The sequence below is a fragment of the Harpia harpyja genome, chromosome 11 (genome assembly GCF_026419915.1).
Source record: "Harpia harpyja isolate bHarHar1 chromosome 11, bHarHar1 primary haplotype, whole genome shotgun sequence".
NCBI lineage: Eukaryota > Metazoa > Chordata > Aves > Accipitriformes > Accipitridae > Harpia > Harpia harpyja.
Genome location: NC_068950.1, coordinates 10,530,704 through 10,548,930, shown reverse-complemented (window position 1 = coordinate 10,548,930; position 18,227 = coordinate 10,530,704). Strand labels below are relative to the sequence as shown.

At 42.0% G+C, this 18,227-nt stretch overlaps 1 protein-coding gene across 9 annotated transcripts in view; it reads left to right on the top strand.

The window, feature by feature from the left end:
* The window catches only part of RASAL2 (RAS protein activator like 2), a 196,027-nt gene that overhangs the window by 153,779 nt on the left and 24,021 nt on the right, over positions 1–18,227 (top strand). For 8 of the 9 annotated variants that reach the window (XM_052800962.1, XM_052800960.1, XM_052800963.1 and 5 more), the window contains 4 exons: positions 9,636–9,789; positions 11,361–11,459; positions 12,277–12,831; positions 15,182–15,326. In XM_052800962.1, the coding sequence (XP_052656922.1) occupies positions 9,636–9,789; positions 11,361–11,459; positions 12,277–12,831; positions 15,182–15,326 (953 nt within the window). Of the gene's footprint in view, positions 1–3,523; positions 3,647–9,635; positions 9,790–11,360; positions 11,460–12,276; positions 12,832–15,181; positions 15,327–18,227 lie in introns of those variants that run through there. The other variant, XM_052800968.1, reaches the window with a different exon arrangement.

Here is an 18,227-nt window from a genome sequence, read left to right as displayed (position 1 = left end):
ACGGTCTGTTTTTCAGAAGACTGGAAAACTCAGTGACTACTGACCATCTTAGTGCTCCATTTGGTATATTCTTGCTGCTTTAGTTTTTGGCTGGTGATTCAGGCTGGGAATGGATTGTACATGAGGCAAGCAAAAGCTCTCACACACGGTTTTTCCTAACTATTTGTAAAGTCTCTTGATTGTTTTTATTAAACATTACTCTGTGTTACATGCCACAGTAGCCCAGCAGGAGACTGGATTGAGTGAAAAATAGGTTGCCCTGTACTTAAGGCCACGGCAGGCTTCTGTGATTTTATATTGTTTAGTGCATTTTCCCTTCTCCTTTAGCTGAGTTGAATTCATTAGTTGTATCTGTCATGCTGTGCTGCTTCAATCAATGGTGCTATCTTCTCCATCTGAAAGGCAGCACCATAAAATCATGGAGATAGCAAGGCTTCGGATGTTAAAGGTCTTGTTAACTTCACGAGTTACAGAAAAGACTGCTGCTTACCGAATGTGACTAATGGTGTGGATGATGTTGCTCCTATAGTCATAGCAATGGCCACCCAGTCTGTTTTGAGTCAAGTTTTGTTATAAATCCCTGTTTTCAGGGAGTTGCAACGTGGCTATAAAAAGCAACTCAGTGAGCGTAAGCATGTTAAATAATGTGACCATGTGATAAAGCACCTGTTATTTTTACCATTGTTTGTAACCAGCTTTGCTTGAAGTTTTGTAATGCAAAAAGCTCTTTGCTGTAAATAATATATGTTTCTTTCCCTAACTTGGTACTCATGCTGAATGTGGACTGATGATACTTCCTTTTGCAGTGTAAGGGAAATGCTGTTGTTCTGGGAAAGCCAATAAATTTAGCTATAATTAATTCTACAACTTTGGTTTAAGACATGATATTATGCACAGCGAAGCTGCCTTTTCTTTAAAACCGGACCCCCCTCTACTCCCTGCCAGTATGGGCACAAATTGTCAACTAGACTTGAATGAAATGTGGATTTTCTCTGATGGCTTGCAAAGCATAAAATCCATTGCATGCAGTGATGGCGTTAGGCATAGCTGGTCTCTTCTGTCAGTCCTCTTAAGTCTCCTTGGCATGGATTTAAAAAGGAGGATTCAGGAGCAAATTAACTGAGAAGTTCCAGTGGCAGAGTCCACGCAGAGGTTTGGGGGACAGAGCCCTAGAAAGCCAGTGATGTGCAGGATGTTAGACAGGGACAAGCCGGTGGTCGCTCCTTACTTTCCATCCAGTCACCCTCCTCCTTTGGCCTTCTACACTAGCCTTATAGCAATGCATCATGCATCTGTAGGGCAGGAGATGGGACAGTGTTTGGGGGTTTTTGTGACTTGGTACGATCATTTGCTACTAATGGAACGAAGCATTTTTGATACCAGTCCGTGTGATCTTCCTCCTTTCCGAGGTACGTGTGCTGAAGCGGACAGAGGGCAACAGTTTGGAGGCAAGGGAGATCATTTGAGAGCAGCCAAGCTATGTGGAAAGCAAGCTGAGATTAATTTATTTGGAGATAAATCTTTGCACAAATGGGTATTGCTGTTCAAAAGCATAAGCCTCACCTCAAGCTCTGTTTGAAGCTTCATGCTGCAGGTGAGGGTCACATATTGCTGACAAGTTCTTTTTGGAAGGAAAGCGTAACAGCACTACTCAACCTCGTAGTTACCTTTTGTTGGAAAGATTGAAGGTTTAATGGAGTTCTCTTTGCATTTGTGGTCTAATCAGACAGTGCACCAATTGAATATACCAACTTTGAAAGTTTATGGTTAGAGCTATTACTTTTCTAATGGTATTTTATAAATAAAACCATAAAAGAAATTCAGTTCCACTGTGAAGTGAAACTTGCCAATAATTTCTCCCTTGCCTCCCATATGTTTCACTCTGTATCTAAGGGTGCCTGAAAAATGCAATTGGTGGGTAGAACAGCAGGAAAAACAACTCAGAAACTGTGTGGGAATGAAGCACTGAAGATGAGGAACAGATTAGTATACTGGGAGGATATGGGCTGGAGGAAAGAGGAGGCTAAGAAGATTGATTTGTATTTAGAATTATGCTGCTGTTTGCGATTTTTTCCAATGGGACAAATCAGCAACAACTGTTTCTGCCTGAAAGAAGATAACACATAGCAGCTGACTCTTAATTCATGAGAGGGAATTGCCATTCTCTCACCTTCTGCTCTCCCTGCTTTCTGTATGAGTCTCGATCTGTTGCAGTAAAAACTTTCCTGTCCTACCCGGGTGAGTCAGCCCTTTCCCATTTTAAGCAGGTGATGCTAGGTGATGTTATGGTGTTATACAGGTTTTCAGGGCCAGGTTGACTGATAGCATCTACCTTTTCTTGCTCTGACAGATACAAGAGCCCTGCCTTCAAAGAAAGTATTATATAGCTTTATAAATCAAAACCCTGCAAGGATTAGAAGGAAATAGAGGCTGCTCTCATGTTGCTTTCTCGTGCTTTTGAGGTGTTTGGGTCCTGTTAAGAAACAGGAGATGTTTATAGATAAATACCTATAAAATTCCGGAGTAAGGAAGATTAGTTATCCTGGTGCACATCAAGATTTGGGATACTGTAACACTGCATGCCATGCCAGATGGTGACAGAGGATGGATGCGGTTTTTTCGGAGTTGATTTAAAATAGAAAGGATTCAGGAATGCTGTAGGAAGGAGTGATGGAGATAAGTTGCAGATTTTTTTGTGACCAGATTTTCTGTTTCAGCAGAAAGCAATTGGCCAACCTACTTTTTCTGGCTTTTAACTTTGTTTCAGTGTGACTGGGTTAGTGGATGGGGAGAGGAGAGCGCTGCAGTGGTCCTCCAGAAACGAGCCCACTGTGGGTCACCATCCAGATGTCCTGTAAAAATCCACAACCTCTCAGTCCGTAATTCGCATCACTTCTATTACTCCAGGTTCAGGTCATTTGCTGGGTGGTCTGTTGTACTCGAAAACCTGTGTTTTGTCTGTACAAGGCATTAATGTGAGAACACTTAGACTCTGCTCGGTTGTGACCCATGCCAGATGTGAATGAAGCTCTTCAGACATGTGGCCAGTATGGCATCTCACCAGGTTACCAACAGCTCTTGCATGAGGCTATCTGGCACCATATTACCATATCATCTTTCACAGCTTTTCTAGCCTGCTTCCCACTGCATTCTTTGAGCTCTTCAACCCACACATTTGTCTCTAACATTTTCTCTGTGTCAGTAATATATAAAACATATTAAAAAAGCATGAGAAAAGACTTAAGGAAAATTACATTTGAAAGGAGAGACCAAATTAATATTTTCAGTTTGCGGCCAGGAATTTGAGAGTATTTCCAAGTGGACCGACAGTTCTCTCCTCAGTTTTGTTTATGGTGAGGGAGTGAAGATGGTTGAGACTGGCTGCATATGGTCTCAGCGACTGCAATAAAGCTCTGCAGACAGCTGGGAGGGTTTTGCCCTGTTGGGATTTACTGCCACGTGGGAATCCTCCTGCTTTACTAAAAGTCATTTTATGGCATTATCAGATAGTCGTAGACGAGCGCAGGATCCGTTGTGTGCTTGCTCAGAATGGGCTCCAGCAGGTTGCAGGGAAGCGGGTAGCCATGGCTCTGGGGCTCATGGTGAAACGGTATCGCTGCTCAAATGACAGCTTTTTCTACTTTCGGTAAGTTCTCGCTCCTCCCTCCTGGTTTCTTTGCAGTATGAAAATAGCACAGATCATATCAATAATAGAAGCAAATCTTGTCGTGTTTTTCGTATTCGTTCATTCTAATTTAATGCTGGTTTTCAAAAAAAGGTGGGTGATTTTTATCCTGATTTAGATGTAAGGATAAAAATCTGTGTTACACAATGCGTTATTAAGGCTTGACTCACTCAGAGCTTGTATTCATTCAGAGTATCTGTTTCTATCTGCATATTGGAGTATGGGGAAAGGGGAGGAGTGGTTTGTTTCCGGAGAGACATCTCACTCCTGTTTTGGTGAACATATTTCTTTCAGCCAATTTTTTCAGTCCTCATGCAGTTGTTTGTTTTTCAGTGAAAACTGAACAAGATCTCAGTGCTAAACCTATTGTCGCAAACCTTAACCTTGGTGCTAGGCTGCTCTGTCTCACCTGCAAGCTCACTTGACCCCTTTATAAAAACATACTTCTTAATGGCTGATACTTTTTCTGTAAACCCTGGGCTCCTCCACATAGCATTCACCTATAAATCACTTAGCAGTGAAATGAAACTGAATCGGTTAAGCATCTCTGGTCCAGCAAAACAAAAGAATTTGAAACGTTAATAGCAGAGACCACAGTTACAGTACAGTGAGGAGAACGCTACTCCTGTGAAATTCAGCAGCCTCTTTGGCTGCACCGTATGAGGTGTCTGTTAGACAAGCTGTGATCTGTAGGGAGAGCAGGTAGGCAGGGAAGGGCTTTGCAAATCCAGGATTCAAACAATGAGGCTTTGGGTAGGGCCTTGCAAGAAAGACTAGAATCTCAATGGAAGGCTGAAGCAATATGCTCAGAAAAAGCCAACGTTTAATTGCAGCTGACTAGAACTTGCATCTAAGCAAGTTACCCTGAGTTTCTGTTTTAAAAAAAAAATATTAATAATGAAACTGGTTAGACTTGCAGAATTGTTGACCAAGTAATAGGATGTTCTGCTAATTGGCAGTTGGAAAACGAAGTGGGGTGTGGTGCCTACAAAATGAACACTTGCACAGGGAAACCTGATGCTGCAGCACGGGTAGAGTGCACCTGTGTTGCAGATGATGTTGCCGACATTAGGGTCCAGTACAGCAGGGCTGGGATTTCGAATAGCAGCGCTGAGCAGAAAGTTCACTGCATTACAGTCCAAGCTCTCTCCTGTGACTTTGCGAGTGGCTAAGTATTGAATTCAACTTTCTGATCTCGGGGACTGTCTCTAAACACACGGGTATTGTGCTGGAATTATTTGAAGCATGCAGATGTACAGTTTCGCGTAAGACCAGTGAAGACATGGCTTTAGACGGGTGCTTAGGCTGAACAAAAAATGCTTTTCAGAATTCTTTGCCTTCACACCAGTTTGGTAAAGGAAACAGATTATGGGATTCTGGTTCTCGGTAGTTCATTTCTATACATTTATTTCTTATCTTTTGGATTATTGATGTCCACAGGCTTGTTTTCCAAGTGCTCTCTCTGGTAAGCTCAGTAATTGAAAGTCTTTTGTGCTTTGTAGGTTGGCTTTTAAATAGGTCAAAATCAGCAGGAGAGCTTCATAACTAGAGCAATTAGGATTTTAACCCTTTATCCTACATGCCTTATAGACAGTAGAATATAATAGAAGTCAGTTAATAGGCTGGTGTGTGCCATGGGCGACCACCGAAAGGCAGAGCTTTCTAGTTCCCGCCTTACAACTGAGACCTTCCTGTAGCGGAAAATTACTGAATTATGGTGTGCGACGACAGAGGGTCAGCTTGGGGTTGGGCCAGCAAGATGGTGTTGTCGAAGAGGTCTTTCTCAGTAGCAGTCGCATGCTGCTGCCAGGTCAGTGGTTTGGGGCATTGGCTGGGCTCTGATTTAGAAGGAAATTATGCAGCTCTGAAGACCAGTACTCCAAAACATGTGAAAAGTGGTGAGAAGTTTAAAATGTTCCCTGACATGCTCCTTTTCCACCTGCTTTTCCCGTTGGAAAGAAATTACGGAGAATACCTATGTGAGAATTGTTTGATGCTGCTGGTAACTATTTGCTCTGAACTTGAATGTTGTCCTTTGCAATTTTTTTGTTGTATGCAGAAGTAGATAGAAAAAGCAGCACAGAAAAAAAAGCTGATCGTTGGAGTTTAATTGTAATTTAAAACAGGATTTGTGTTGTTAATGGAGCTGTTTAACAGAAACAGATTTGTACAAACAACCCTTCCCCCACCTTTTGCATGTGCGATCTTCCTGTTTACAGTAATCTGCTTCTCTGGGATTACCTCTCTTTTAACAGAGACTTTAAGCAACACTCGTTTTACCAGTAGCTTCCAACCTAATAGAGGAGAGACCCTGTTAATGAAGCCCCTTTGCTGGACATTGGGAAGTAAGTTAGTGGCCTTGGTTAATTAACTGTGCCTCTGTGCAAAAGGGAAGCCAGCAAGCTATTTTCCTTCATCGTTACTTAAAGCTTCAGCATATCAGATGAGGCTTTAAAGCAGCAGAGAAGTATTATTGCTATATAATTATTGCCTGTATTGATTGGGATGCCGCTGATTTAGGGACAAGTCAATGATTTGCTTTGCAGATCTATTATACCTATACCTGTTATATCTAATGTATACCATAGTGCTTACAAATGCATGTACTTGTGTTTGTAAATGTGTGTGGTTGCATGTAACCAGCAACTTTACAGCATTGCTGTGGTGTTTATCGAAGATAAAGTGCCAATTCTAAGCCACTTAATCAGTTTTTTGAGCTGTTTTAAATATGGTAACTTCAAGGGATTGCTCGAACAGATAGACTTTCCTCTGCCCCAGGACCCTGAGTCAACAAAACTAACCATGCTCCAGCTGACCTGCAACAAAACAAAATGTTCAAAGCTAACTAGTTAGAAGAGCAATGAAGCAGAATAGATGCTACTAAAAGATTTAACTTGCAAGGTGGGATGTGGAGGCATGGAGTACAATTTCTGTGTGTACCTGCCTTTCTTCCTGCCCTGTCCCCAGAGGCTGTTGGGAGGCATTCTTGGAAGATGCCTCGCTCTCTCCCACTGTCTTTAACTGTCCAGGTCTCATTAAACTCGTTGTAGGAAATGGAGGGACTTCTTTCTTTCTGGAAAGGTCACCTTTCCTACATCTGCAGAGCAGCCTCCCCGAGCTTGCTGCCTCTCCCGGCTGCCAGCCCCCCCTAATCTCCTTACAGGAGGCCGCACCATGGCAACACACACCCAGGAGCCTCTTCGTGTCACCCACGGGGCCGGGTGGGAGCACAGCCGACGAGAAGAGAGATTTCTTTACTGGTGCGGCTGTGACTTTTCTTCTCGCCTCAGCTTATCTGCCTGGCATGATGCTCGTCTGAAATTTGTAACCTAAGGCCTGAGGAAGAACTCCTCCTGGATTTTTGTGCCTTTCTTCCTCTCCCGGCAGGATTTATTGTCTGAGATGTAGCCCAGAGAACGAAGTTTGAAAGGAAGGGCTGTGACATGTGGCACCGCTATGATTTGGGGATGCACTGCTAAGTGGTTGTACAATTGTTTCATGTAGGTGTGCTTGATTTGTCTTACTCCAAGTGCAGCCTCCACTTAACTGGAATTTGTAAAATCTGTTTTTCTTTCTCCTTTATTTGGTAATTATTTTTCTTTCCCTCCTCTTCTCCCTCTTTGTGACCACTCCATGCTTTCCTTCTCTGACAAGGAGTTAAGGCAGGAGTTGGCTGCAGGCTCTCAGCCAGCTCCCCTGCATCATGCACCGAAGTATTTTGTTAGGACTGGAATTGCTGAGAGTTTGGGACAGGGATGGAAGCCAAGTGACCTCAGCAGTGCTTTCTTGAGAGGAGAAATTAGAGAGGATTTTGCAGAGATGATATTAAAGTGGTGTATTGTGGTGTGTTTATTTTAGACTTGCCCTACCTTAACTGCAGCAAGTGTTCAATTATACATGGCTGAGGTTTTAGGTTTGCGTTGGTTCAGCTGCTCCTGTAACCTGTTATAACAAAGCATGCACAGGGCAGCCAACGCATTTGTACCAGTGCTGCTGTTTTGCATTTGAAATCAGTGTCTTTGTAATATCCCTCTGATGAAAGGTTTTTGCTGCCTGCACTTAGGTCATTCAATATATTAAATGGGAACAAAGTTCTCCCTTACTGTTTAATAAATCTTATCGTACATGAATCTACTAGAATACCTTCAGCGTTTCATTTTGTACAAAAGAGCAGTCAGATGAACTCTGCTTGTTGCTTTACATGTATATTTTGTGATACCCAAGTTTTTGTTAAGCCGCCTTAGAAGTACTGAAGATACCTTTTCCAAATGTTTTTGGGGTTGGGGGTTTTTTTTCCCCTCTCTGTTTCGCCATAGAATTGCTCAAGGGTAGGAGGAATTTGATTTTGCTAAGGTTACAAAATATGAGGATTTCTTTGTATAAGATATGAGAGGGAAGTAAATAGAAACTATTTATTTTTCAAAATTAAGGAAGCTGTTAGAGTTAGCTGTGCTTTTCACTCTTCCATAAATACATTTTTTAAACATTTTCCATTTGATACTGAGCCTTGCTACTGGGAATTGAATAAGAGGACATACTGTGAGGACAAACACAGGTGAGGAAGCATAGTTTCAGAGCATTGCTTTTGTCTGCATAATGTGTAGACAACTGATGCCTTTCTACTTTCACATCTGTTCTTTGTGCTCAGTCACACTTTCTGGATGTGCAGCCATATTTATGGACGTACTTTCATGGATCGCTGAACAGACATAGGGACCAGCACAAGCTTCAGTATCTTAACAAAATCTAGACCTGCCAGGTAAACAACTCCTTTTCTGCTAAGCTGTGACTCTGTGCTCTTCCTCCTTGTTGGTCGTCTGTGAAGGCTTTGACTGAGTTCCAGCTAGAGGAAAAATAAGATATGTGTGCACATAGTGTTTACCTTTTGAAGCAGAAATGCTAGTTGTGCCTAAAGTATCATATGACTTCATTGCAGAAGCTTGTAGTCCAGGTGTCAGTTTAGAGTTAGAAGCACAGGTGAAACCACTGTCACCTATAAATTGAGCATGTTTTATAGTGCTGTTTGACAGCAGAGCTCCCTGCTATGTACGTATGTTGCATTAAATCAAATTGGGAGAATTCAGAAAGTGTTAGGGCACATTTTATAATGTTGCTGCTGTTCGCAAAAAGCTACAGCATAGTGGAGGGAGAGATATGTCTTTGAGAAGTATTCAGGAACTGCTGGGGGCAAAGAGAAGACTGCCTTGATAAAAAAGTACTGAGAATTTGGGAGGTGCCAGCTCTGGTAGAGCTCAGGGATTTACAGGACAGTCAACTGAAAAAGAGAAGCAGTACGTGTTAGTGAGGGGAAGTTAGAAGATAATGGAGGTATCAAAAAAATTGGAAACTGTTAAAACTGGAAGAAGCAGCTGAAGAAGAAAATGCAAAATTTAAATGTAGGTAACTGACTTGAGCATTGTGAAGTGGGAAATAATTTGCATATTTGACTTTATTATAAAGGCCTTGTATATTAAGAAAAATCAAGTGTATTGGGGGGTTCATCTGCTCTAACGGCAGTAGCTATCATTCTGCATTGATTTAGAGATTTAGAGATTGGTGTGCTTTTTGCTGTTAATACACAACATTTATCTAGTGATCCAGATAGTTGTAAATATTTTCAGTAATATATCCAAACCTATCTATGGGTTTTCTTTAAATTTCAGCAGTTAAGTTCTCAACTTTTTGTTTTGCTGTTGTTCTTTGACTGATGGCTTAGCAGCTACAATTTCTAGATCAGCGGGAATGGACTTCCTAGGCTTGTGTAGGTAGATATTTCCTGAGGAGTCTGGGATTGCTGGGCTAATGTTATTTTCATAAGGTTTACAGACTAATTGTAGAAGTTGTTCTGAATAAACACCAACAAGTTGCAGCTTTCTCTGGGATCTTGCCTACTCCCTTTTGGTAATTGTGAGAAAAAATAAAGTTTCCTTTCCCCCTTGTTCTCCTACAGGTCTCGTGGATTGCCAAAGCTGAAAGAGTCCCGTTCCCATGAGTCTTTACTGAGCCCAGGCAGCGCCGTGGAGGCCCTGGATCTTGGGTCAGAAGAAAAAGTCTTTGTCAAACCACTTCACAGCAGTATCCTTGGACAAGACTTCTGCTTTGAGGTAAAGAACGCTCTCCAAGCACGCAGCCAATTATATGCTGTCAGTCCGTTTGAACCCTTGCAGTATGCTGTTCTGTGACTTTGTAATTTGAGAACAAATCAGCAGCTGCTGCTATCCTGAGGTTTGGGTGGGGGCCGTCTAACCAGCATGTGATTTTGAAGTCCTTGAGGCTAATGGCATCACTCACTCAATGGGAGAAATCTTTTTCAATTACTGTGTCTTCTAATTGAAAAATCTCTTTAATTTGATAAATATCTAAGCATTTGTAGTTTGCATGCAAACATATGGTTGAAACATACTATTGTTCATAAGCTGTGTATTCATCCTCTCCAAATTTACCTAAAATTAAATTTAGAAAATACACTGTAATTGAGAAATGTGATTTCCAGTCAGAGCCCCCTTCCATTAGCTCAGCCCGTTTGCCAGTTCCTGAAGGAGAAGCTTCAGTAACTGTGGACGTGTCCATTGCACCATGGAGCAGGATGCAAAGATCCTCTTGTTTTTTCAGCACAGGCTGCAGCACAGCACTATGTGGCTCCTAGCTTTGCTTCAGGAACAGGCTGTTTGTGTGAGCACAGTTCTTACCTTGCAGGACCAACAGCGTATTCATGTGTGCTATTTGCATGCATCTAAGGCCATCGTCATCTGTCGTGGCAGGGGCGGGTGACAGTCTGTCTTCAGCAGGATTAGTCAGATGTGTCTAAACTTCTGGAACAAAGATCTGTTTACAACCTGGAAAACTGCTCTGGCAGAAAACCAGCGTATGGGGCCCATCTCCCTCGGGATGTATCCAGGAACTGTTCCTGTTCACTTCAGTCTCATTCTTCTGGTTGGAAGCGCTTTCCAGCTTGCTTAGATTTGGGGAGTTGAGTGAAAAAACTGGCAACAACTTAGCTCTGAGGCTGTTGCCTCAAACTGCTTTTTAATTGTATGCACAAATGAATGGAAAGAGTAAATGAAGCTTGTCAGGCCACGTAAAAGTGAAAGAAACCAAGGTGGTTCCCTCCTGCGTGAAGCAGAGTTGTGTATGGCATCGTGTCAGGGCCAGATCAGAGCACAACTCCTTTGGTTTGTTTTAGAGTGTTGCTGTATATATGGAGTCTTGGAAATATTTTGTATTTACTGAAGACACTATTTCCAGTGTGTTTTGCCTTATTTTAATACATTGTTAGTTCTGTTTGTCTTTACGCTGTTATGTTACCAAATCATCTGTCTCTAGGACTTAACGGGGAAAACTGCAAGCATTTAATTGCTATGGATCAATTAAGTGTTTTAAAAAAAAATGAATTAACTGGTTGATTAAAGCTTTGTTTAAGAGTGTTTAAGAGGAGCCTCTGGTGCTCCTCATATGTTTCTTTAGTTTTTTATTAATTTGAACTGACATTTTTTTTTCCTCTCTACGTTTTGTGGCCCTTTTAACCTGTCTGCCTTCTAGGGTCCCATATTGTTTTCCTGCCTTTTTCGTGTTTACTTTGTTGCTTAAGCATTGCTTATCTTCTTCCTTGCTTTTTGCAGCCTCTTACATGTCTCCTAGGCTTGCCTGGACTCAGCCTGTTGGTTTTATGTTCCAGGTAACCTACTCCAGTGGCAGTAAATGTTTCAGTTGTTCCTCTGCAGCAGAGAGGGACAAGTGGATGGAAAACCTACGCAGAACAGTACAGCCAAATAAGGTAATAGAAACTGTGGAAATAAGATTAGCGGGGGAATGGAGGTGGTATGATTGGATTTTAGTCCAGTGTACCAGGGCTTCCCACAGATGGATCCTCAATTAATTTAGTCTGGGGAGAAGTCTGCTCATCAGTGTTATCAAAAGCTGCTGTGTACTATTCTAGTGAGTGCAGTAGGTCAAACCTTTAATGAACAAATACATGTCGGCATGCTTCCTGATCCCTGCCCCAGTGCCTGCTTATCATGTTTCACACTGGATTTCTGATACCATGCACCTCAGAAGGATGGGACATGGCTTCATAGGTTTCATGTTTTACTGTGGGGGCACAGTTTGGGGGGCGGGGGGAACCAACAAAAAAAAAAATGGAATTTGAACCAGAGTCAAGTTACTGATCAGCTGGAAATACCGCATGTCACCTCCATAGTTGGCATACCACCTTTGAGGGACAGGCTAACAGTGCTCTTGGAGTTATTCACAAGAGTAAACAATGCAGCGTGCCACACCAGTCTAGCAGCTTTTGAGGGGCTCCTGTGCAGAGTGTTTGTTTTCTAACCCATTTCAAGTACAGCTTTTTGAGAAGAAAAATGTTCTAGTCCCCACCTTTGACATACAAAAGACAGCCCTTTTCTTCTATTTTAGAAAATGTCTGATTTTCTAGAGATTCTGATTCTCTGAAGATGAGAGAATCTGATTCTGAATTCTGACTCTGTCCTTACCTTGGACACAAAAGGCAGCCCTTCACTGCTGCTATAGAAGACAGAATACTAAATTTTTAGGGATTTTGAATCAAAGCTGATTCAGAGCTTTCTTCTGCACAGGACAACTGCCGTCGAGCTGAAAATGTACTCCGTCTCTGGATCATTGAGGCAAAGGACCTGGCCCCCAAGAAGAAATACTTCTGTGAGCTGTGCCTTGATGACACTCTTTTTGCCCGCACCACCAGCAAAACAAAAGCAGATAACATTTTCTGGGGAGAGCACTTCGAGTTCTACAGTCTCCCACCTCTTCACAGCATCACAGTTCACATCTACAAGGATGTGGAGAAGAAGAAGAAAAAGGACAAGAACAATTATGTAGGCCTGGTCAACATTCCCATGGCCAGTGTAACCGGTCGCCAGTTTGTGGAAAAATGGTACCCAGTCAGCACGCCCACACCCAACAAAGGGAAATCGGGGGGACCTTCCATTCGGATAAAGTCCCGTTATCAGACCATCACCATCTTGCCCATGGAGCAATACAAAGAATTTGCAGAGTTTGTTACCAGTAACTACACTATGCTGTGCTCTGTGCTGGAACCTGTGATCAGCGTAAGGAATAAGGAAGAGATGGCTTGTGCTTTGGTGCACATTCTTCAGAGCACTGGGAGAGCTAAGGTAAGAACAGGCGGCTTCTGTCAAAAGGACTCCCTCTTGCTGCTGATACGTGGTGTCTTTTCAGCTAGAAAGTAGGAAACCTGGGCTGGCATGACCGGAAGCAACAGCAGAAGGTGCCAGATGGGGTAAGGCTGAGAAAAGGGCCTCAAAAATACTTGAAAAGATTTGGGCAATTTCACCTACCAGGAAGGCATGTAGATAGGCACGATACCAACAAGAGTTGATACAAGGATTAAAGACACTGGGTGCAAAGTATAAGCAGGAGGACTACGTAACTTCATGTTCTTCTGAAAAGTTAAGGCCTGCACTTGAGTGTTCAGGAACCTTTTCTGTATTTCTAAAATCATGATACAGGATAAGAAATAAGTAAGCAATAGATTAGTAAACCGGAGAATTACTTCTATAAATAAGTGTCTGATACAATGAGCGGCAGGGTGCCATTGATGATTCAGTGCTAAATCAGCTAATCAGTGATAACATTGACTTGGTCAGCATTTGAACAGCCATTTGGTGAATCTCTACAGGTGATCCTGCCTGCCCCAAGGATGTTATTAGGACTTCTGGGTGCACATTGACGGTTCTCTGTGAGGCAGAAATTGGAGTGAGCCTCAATTTCTTGGAATAGATTGTAGGAGAATATCCTGTAGGTCTTGGGAAATTCTGAGAGGCATTAACAAGCATTGATTTATCTGGATGCTGCCTGCCAAGTGTGTGTGTGAGTAGTGCCAAGCTGCAGCCAGCTTCTTCCAGTAATGCCAGCTTGAGCAAGTTAAGCACGACCAAACACAAGTTAGAGGGTTGGAGATGTGGAAGGATGGCCACAAGTAACATCCAAGGGACAGCCTAATTTACCTGCTCCAAAAAGGTCCTTCTATGTTTGCGTAATCATACACCACTTTCTACTGTCCTCCCTTTGACGTACGTCTCTGAAAGGGTGGTGCTCTGTGACAGTGTGTGATAGGACCTCATTCCTTACCAAGCTGTTTGTCTGATCAAGAGAAGCTGGTAGCTGGGGTAGCTCCTGTAGGGTTGTGTTGAAATCCTGCTGGAAAGCAGGCTCTGGATTCCTGCAGTGCTAGCTGCAACAGGTAGATAAATTATTATTATGAGTTTGCCTTCCTAGTGCCTGAACGTTTGAACCTCTGTTTACTGGAAGCATTGAGCAGCTTAGGCTGCCGTAACCTAAAGCTGCAAAGAGGGTACGTTTCCAGTTCACACTTTGTTGGTGGTGATGCAGCTGGATGTTCCCAGTTTGCACCAGGTGAAAATAATTCTCTCAGATTTTGCTGAAGAGAAACAGCAATAGTGGATTGAAAACCAAGAGTACTAAATGTATTTTTGATCTATATTTATCATATATAATTTGTTCCACGTATTTCATATTCATATGCTAGTAGTGCATTATGGCTTCTGTAGTTAATGGGGTTATAAAACCTTACTACAGCACTCTGTACTGTTTGGAGGAGGATGCTGTTTGCAGCAGAACCAGCAAGTCACAGTTATCACTCAGCCCTAATTCAGGGTGGTGTTTTGGTTTTTGGGTGTTCTTTTTTTTGGAACAGTTTAAAAAAAAAAACAAAAACGGAGAAATATGCTTCCTCTCCTGGAGAACTTTACAGTGGCTGAAATTGGATCTTGCAAAATACTAAGTATTTCTTGTGAAATGCTGAGTGTCCTTGACTCACATAAAGTTATCACTTCAGGAAATAAGTATTACTGTAGAATTAGACCCTATATCAAGCAGTTACTCACTGTATCAAGACTTGCTGATAGTTCCTGCCTGGGCATTTGAATACAGTTCAAGTTAAGCCATATAGATCCACAGCAAGTATGTTAACTTTTTTCCCAAATCCTGAACCACTTTTGGTTTGTGACTTTAATTTATATAAGCCATTCTTTGTATTTAAATTTCACCAGGCTGTAAGAGCTTGTGCCTAACTTCCATTTTGGATTTTTAAATCCAAGTTTGTGTGCAATATTCAGTATTAAAAGATAAATATAATATCACAGTTTCCTTCAGCAGACAAAGCCACTGATAAACTGGTGAGGGTTTCTGTTCAGGATCTGAAACACAAGCTTGGCTGTAAAGGTTTTCTTTGAGAGACTTTTGCTTCTCCCTTAATAATTTGTGATCTATATCATTTTATAAATATAATAAACCCAAGAGGAGCCTTAGCTATTTCCTTTGCCCATACTACATGTAGCATCTGCACCCCTTGTCCCAAGCTGAGCAATTATTTCAATAATCCTCTGGATCCTCTGTTTATCCTTCCTTCTCAGCTTCTGCAGTTAGCCTGGCATGACTGAGTCTGGTTAAAATAACCTCTTGCCACTTGACCTTTTTCTTCAGGACTTCTTGACGGATTTGGTGATGTCTGAGGTAGATCGTTGTGGGGAGCATGATGTCTTGATCTTCAGGGAGAACACACTTGCTACCAAAGCTATTGAGGAATACCTGAAGTTGGTAGGGCAGAAGTATCTTCACGATGCACTAGGTAAGAAAGTGCCTGTCTGTCACCTGTTTGCATTGCAAGGGCTAACCCTGAACTGTCTGCAACATGACTGAAGCCTCGTGCACCTAGCAATGTGGGATGGGAAGGAACTGCCTCAGCACTCAGCCGGGGTGTCTAGTATTCAGATAGCAAAATACATGCTGTCTTACTCTTGATGCCCTTCCTCCACACAGAGGAAGATGCTCTTCAGTGCCTGCAGAAGTAACACCCAAGGCAAGGCAAACTTGATTTAATATAGCTGAGTCCCTCTTAAGGTTTGTATCACCATGTTGTATTTCTGGCCAACAGTGATTGTTCCATCCGATATACAAACAGGCTTAAAAAAGGGATTCTGACACATAGTTTAACAGTGGAAAGCGAGACCAATACCTTGCGTTGTGGTGTCAGGAGTGAATCTGGTATCACATGCAATACAATTAGGTGGAGGTTTCAGAAAGGGTTATGAATGTGAAGCATATATTTCACTAACCTCCTTTTATGCTAAAGAAGCTCCTGCACTCACTTCAGGCTGAAGTGCCGCCACCTAGGGTGTTAGATATACTCCGGGTTATCTGGTTGACAACCAAAGTTCTCATCCACAAGTGTGTATTGCTGGGTCATCTCCAGTCAGTCTCTTTCACTTGCCGTTGTAGTTAACAGCAAATATTAGCTATGGTGTTAACAAGTGTTAAGTGTGAGATGCCCACCCTAGCGCTTGGGTTGAATGCAGGTAGTACAAGAAAATTCATTTCCAGATGCTTCAGCTGCAAGTATTGGTAATGCTGACACATTCCACAGCGACCCTTGGACTTGCTCAGCCCTTACGTTTGCCATGAGCAATTCATTCATAAACATCTGTGTTAACCTTTTAAAGCGGTACCTTGCCCCAACAAAAATCCTTAGACAAATATGGCTGGAGGGGGTGAGGCTGCAAGGCTACTGAGCAGCACAGGGCAGGAGATCAAGATGCATACTGTCTAAGGAGCTTCCTGCCTGTGTTTATCCAACGCGCTCTTTATTCACCACCTCATTAAAACTGCCTGGCTGACCTGTGATATCGTACTCCGTTCCCGTGAGGGGTCTTAATGTCCACGATTACGTGCCAGGGTGGATTCTGACAATTGTATTATTGTCCCCTCTCCACCAAAAGGTTCTGCTGTAGTCATAAGCTACTGCCTTGGGAATTACTGTCCGCACAACTAATATTGCAATCAAGAGGACCAAAAACGTGCATGCTCTCTTCCAAGGAAACTCACAGCCTCGCTACAGTTAGCTTTTACCACTCCACACAGTCTTTGTTATCCACGATTGCACAATGAGCCACCCATCCCCCTGATGTTTCTTGGATGAAGAAAGCTTTGGAAATTGATACAAGAGAAACAAGATCAGGCCAAGCCAAGTCCCACACCACATCCTTTCACAAAAAAAAAAGAAAAGGCAGCTTGCTTTCCCAGCAATCTCGCTTGTCCTCAGCAATCCCAGACACTGGCAAGTCATCAAGGAGATAGTTGGCTAAATTAGTGCTCCAAGGGTCAGTATAGTCAGATCTGTGATTATAGGCATTTTGGCTATTTCTTAAGTGTAACGAGCCTGTTCTGGTAGTCTTATTCTCATGGGTGGAACCACTCAGCAGAAGTCACAGTCCTAGGCTCTTGCCTAGTAGGGAGAAATGAGCAGCATATCACTTTGTCCTATGCTTTTCAGCAGACTGAACGATCAGCTGTGGGACCAGTATATTACATTTGACTGTAAGCCCCTTAATGTGCAGTAATTACATAAAAATATTCTAAAATTAATGACTTCTAATACATCATTTAGAACTGAGTGATAAGATTGTAAATCATAGACATGAGAGATGGAAAATCCCCCTAAGGTCATCCAGCTTTTCTGTAGCTCAGGGCAAGGTTGCTGATGACAATATACCAATCTAATTCTTTGTCAAGTTTTAAATGTCATTTTGCTCAGGTGCCATGTTCTTTGAAAGGATTAACAACGTTACACTTGGTGTTAGCTATTTAATACATCTGTAAGAGCATCTTAATATATGATTAAGGCAGGGTCTTGTGGACCATAAGGAGTAAGTTTCAAATGTGTTTAAGGAAAAAAAATATTATCCAGTAAACAACACTTAAAACAGAATTGGCTCAACAGAAGCGATGCCGGATGCCTTCAGCAGAAATATTTTGGACCCCAACAAAAAAAAAGCTTAAGAAAATGTGCTGCCTGCTTTGCTTGCAAGAACACTGCTGACTTGAGATTTGGGGAGGGGGGGGGTGGGAGGTGTTTAAGGGTTTTTATGAAAACAAAGACAAAAAAACAAAACCCTTTTGCACAAACAAGCCTTGTGGCATTAGCTCGGAGCCAGCAAGATCATCTGAGGAGATGAACTTAAAAGACATTGAATCATTAAATGAATTAATAAAAGAGTTTTTCCTAGTGAACAACAATTTAAAAATCACTTGGTGTGCCAGCATATGTAGGAGGAAAACTAGTAAGTAGGTCATTCCAGTATGTCAAACAAAGGAAACTTCATGTGGTTTTGTAAGTGTCCAGCTTCTGCTGTGATGCCGTAAGAGAAGGATGACAGAAATGCAAAGGATTTTGAAAGATGCAGGCTATAAAAATGTTGTAAGGTGTTGATAAAAGAGGTTGAGAAAATTAGCAGTATCTAGCTAGCACTCAGATGTTACTCTTATTCAAGAGCAAGGTGACACTTTTTAAAATTTAAAAAAAGGTAAATCTAGAAATAATAAAAATAAATAGCATTGTCAAGTGTATTTCCTGGGGAAATTATGAAGACAAATAGCACAGCTTCATTTCTAAGACTGTGGATAGTTTTATAGTTGATAATACAATTTGAATACAAAGTCAAATCCTATTCTTTAGGCTATAAGTGAAGTGTCT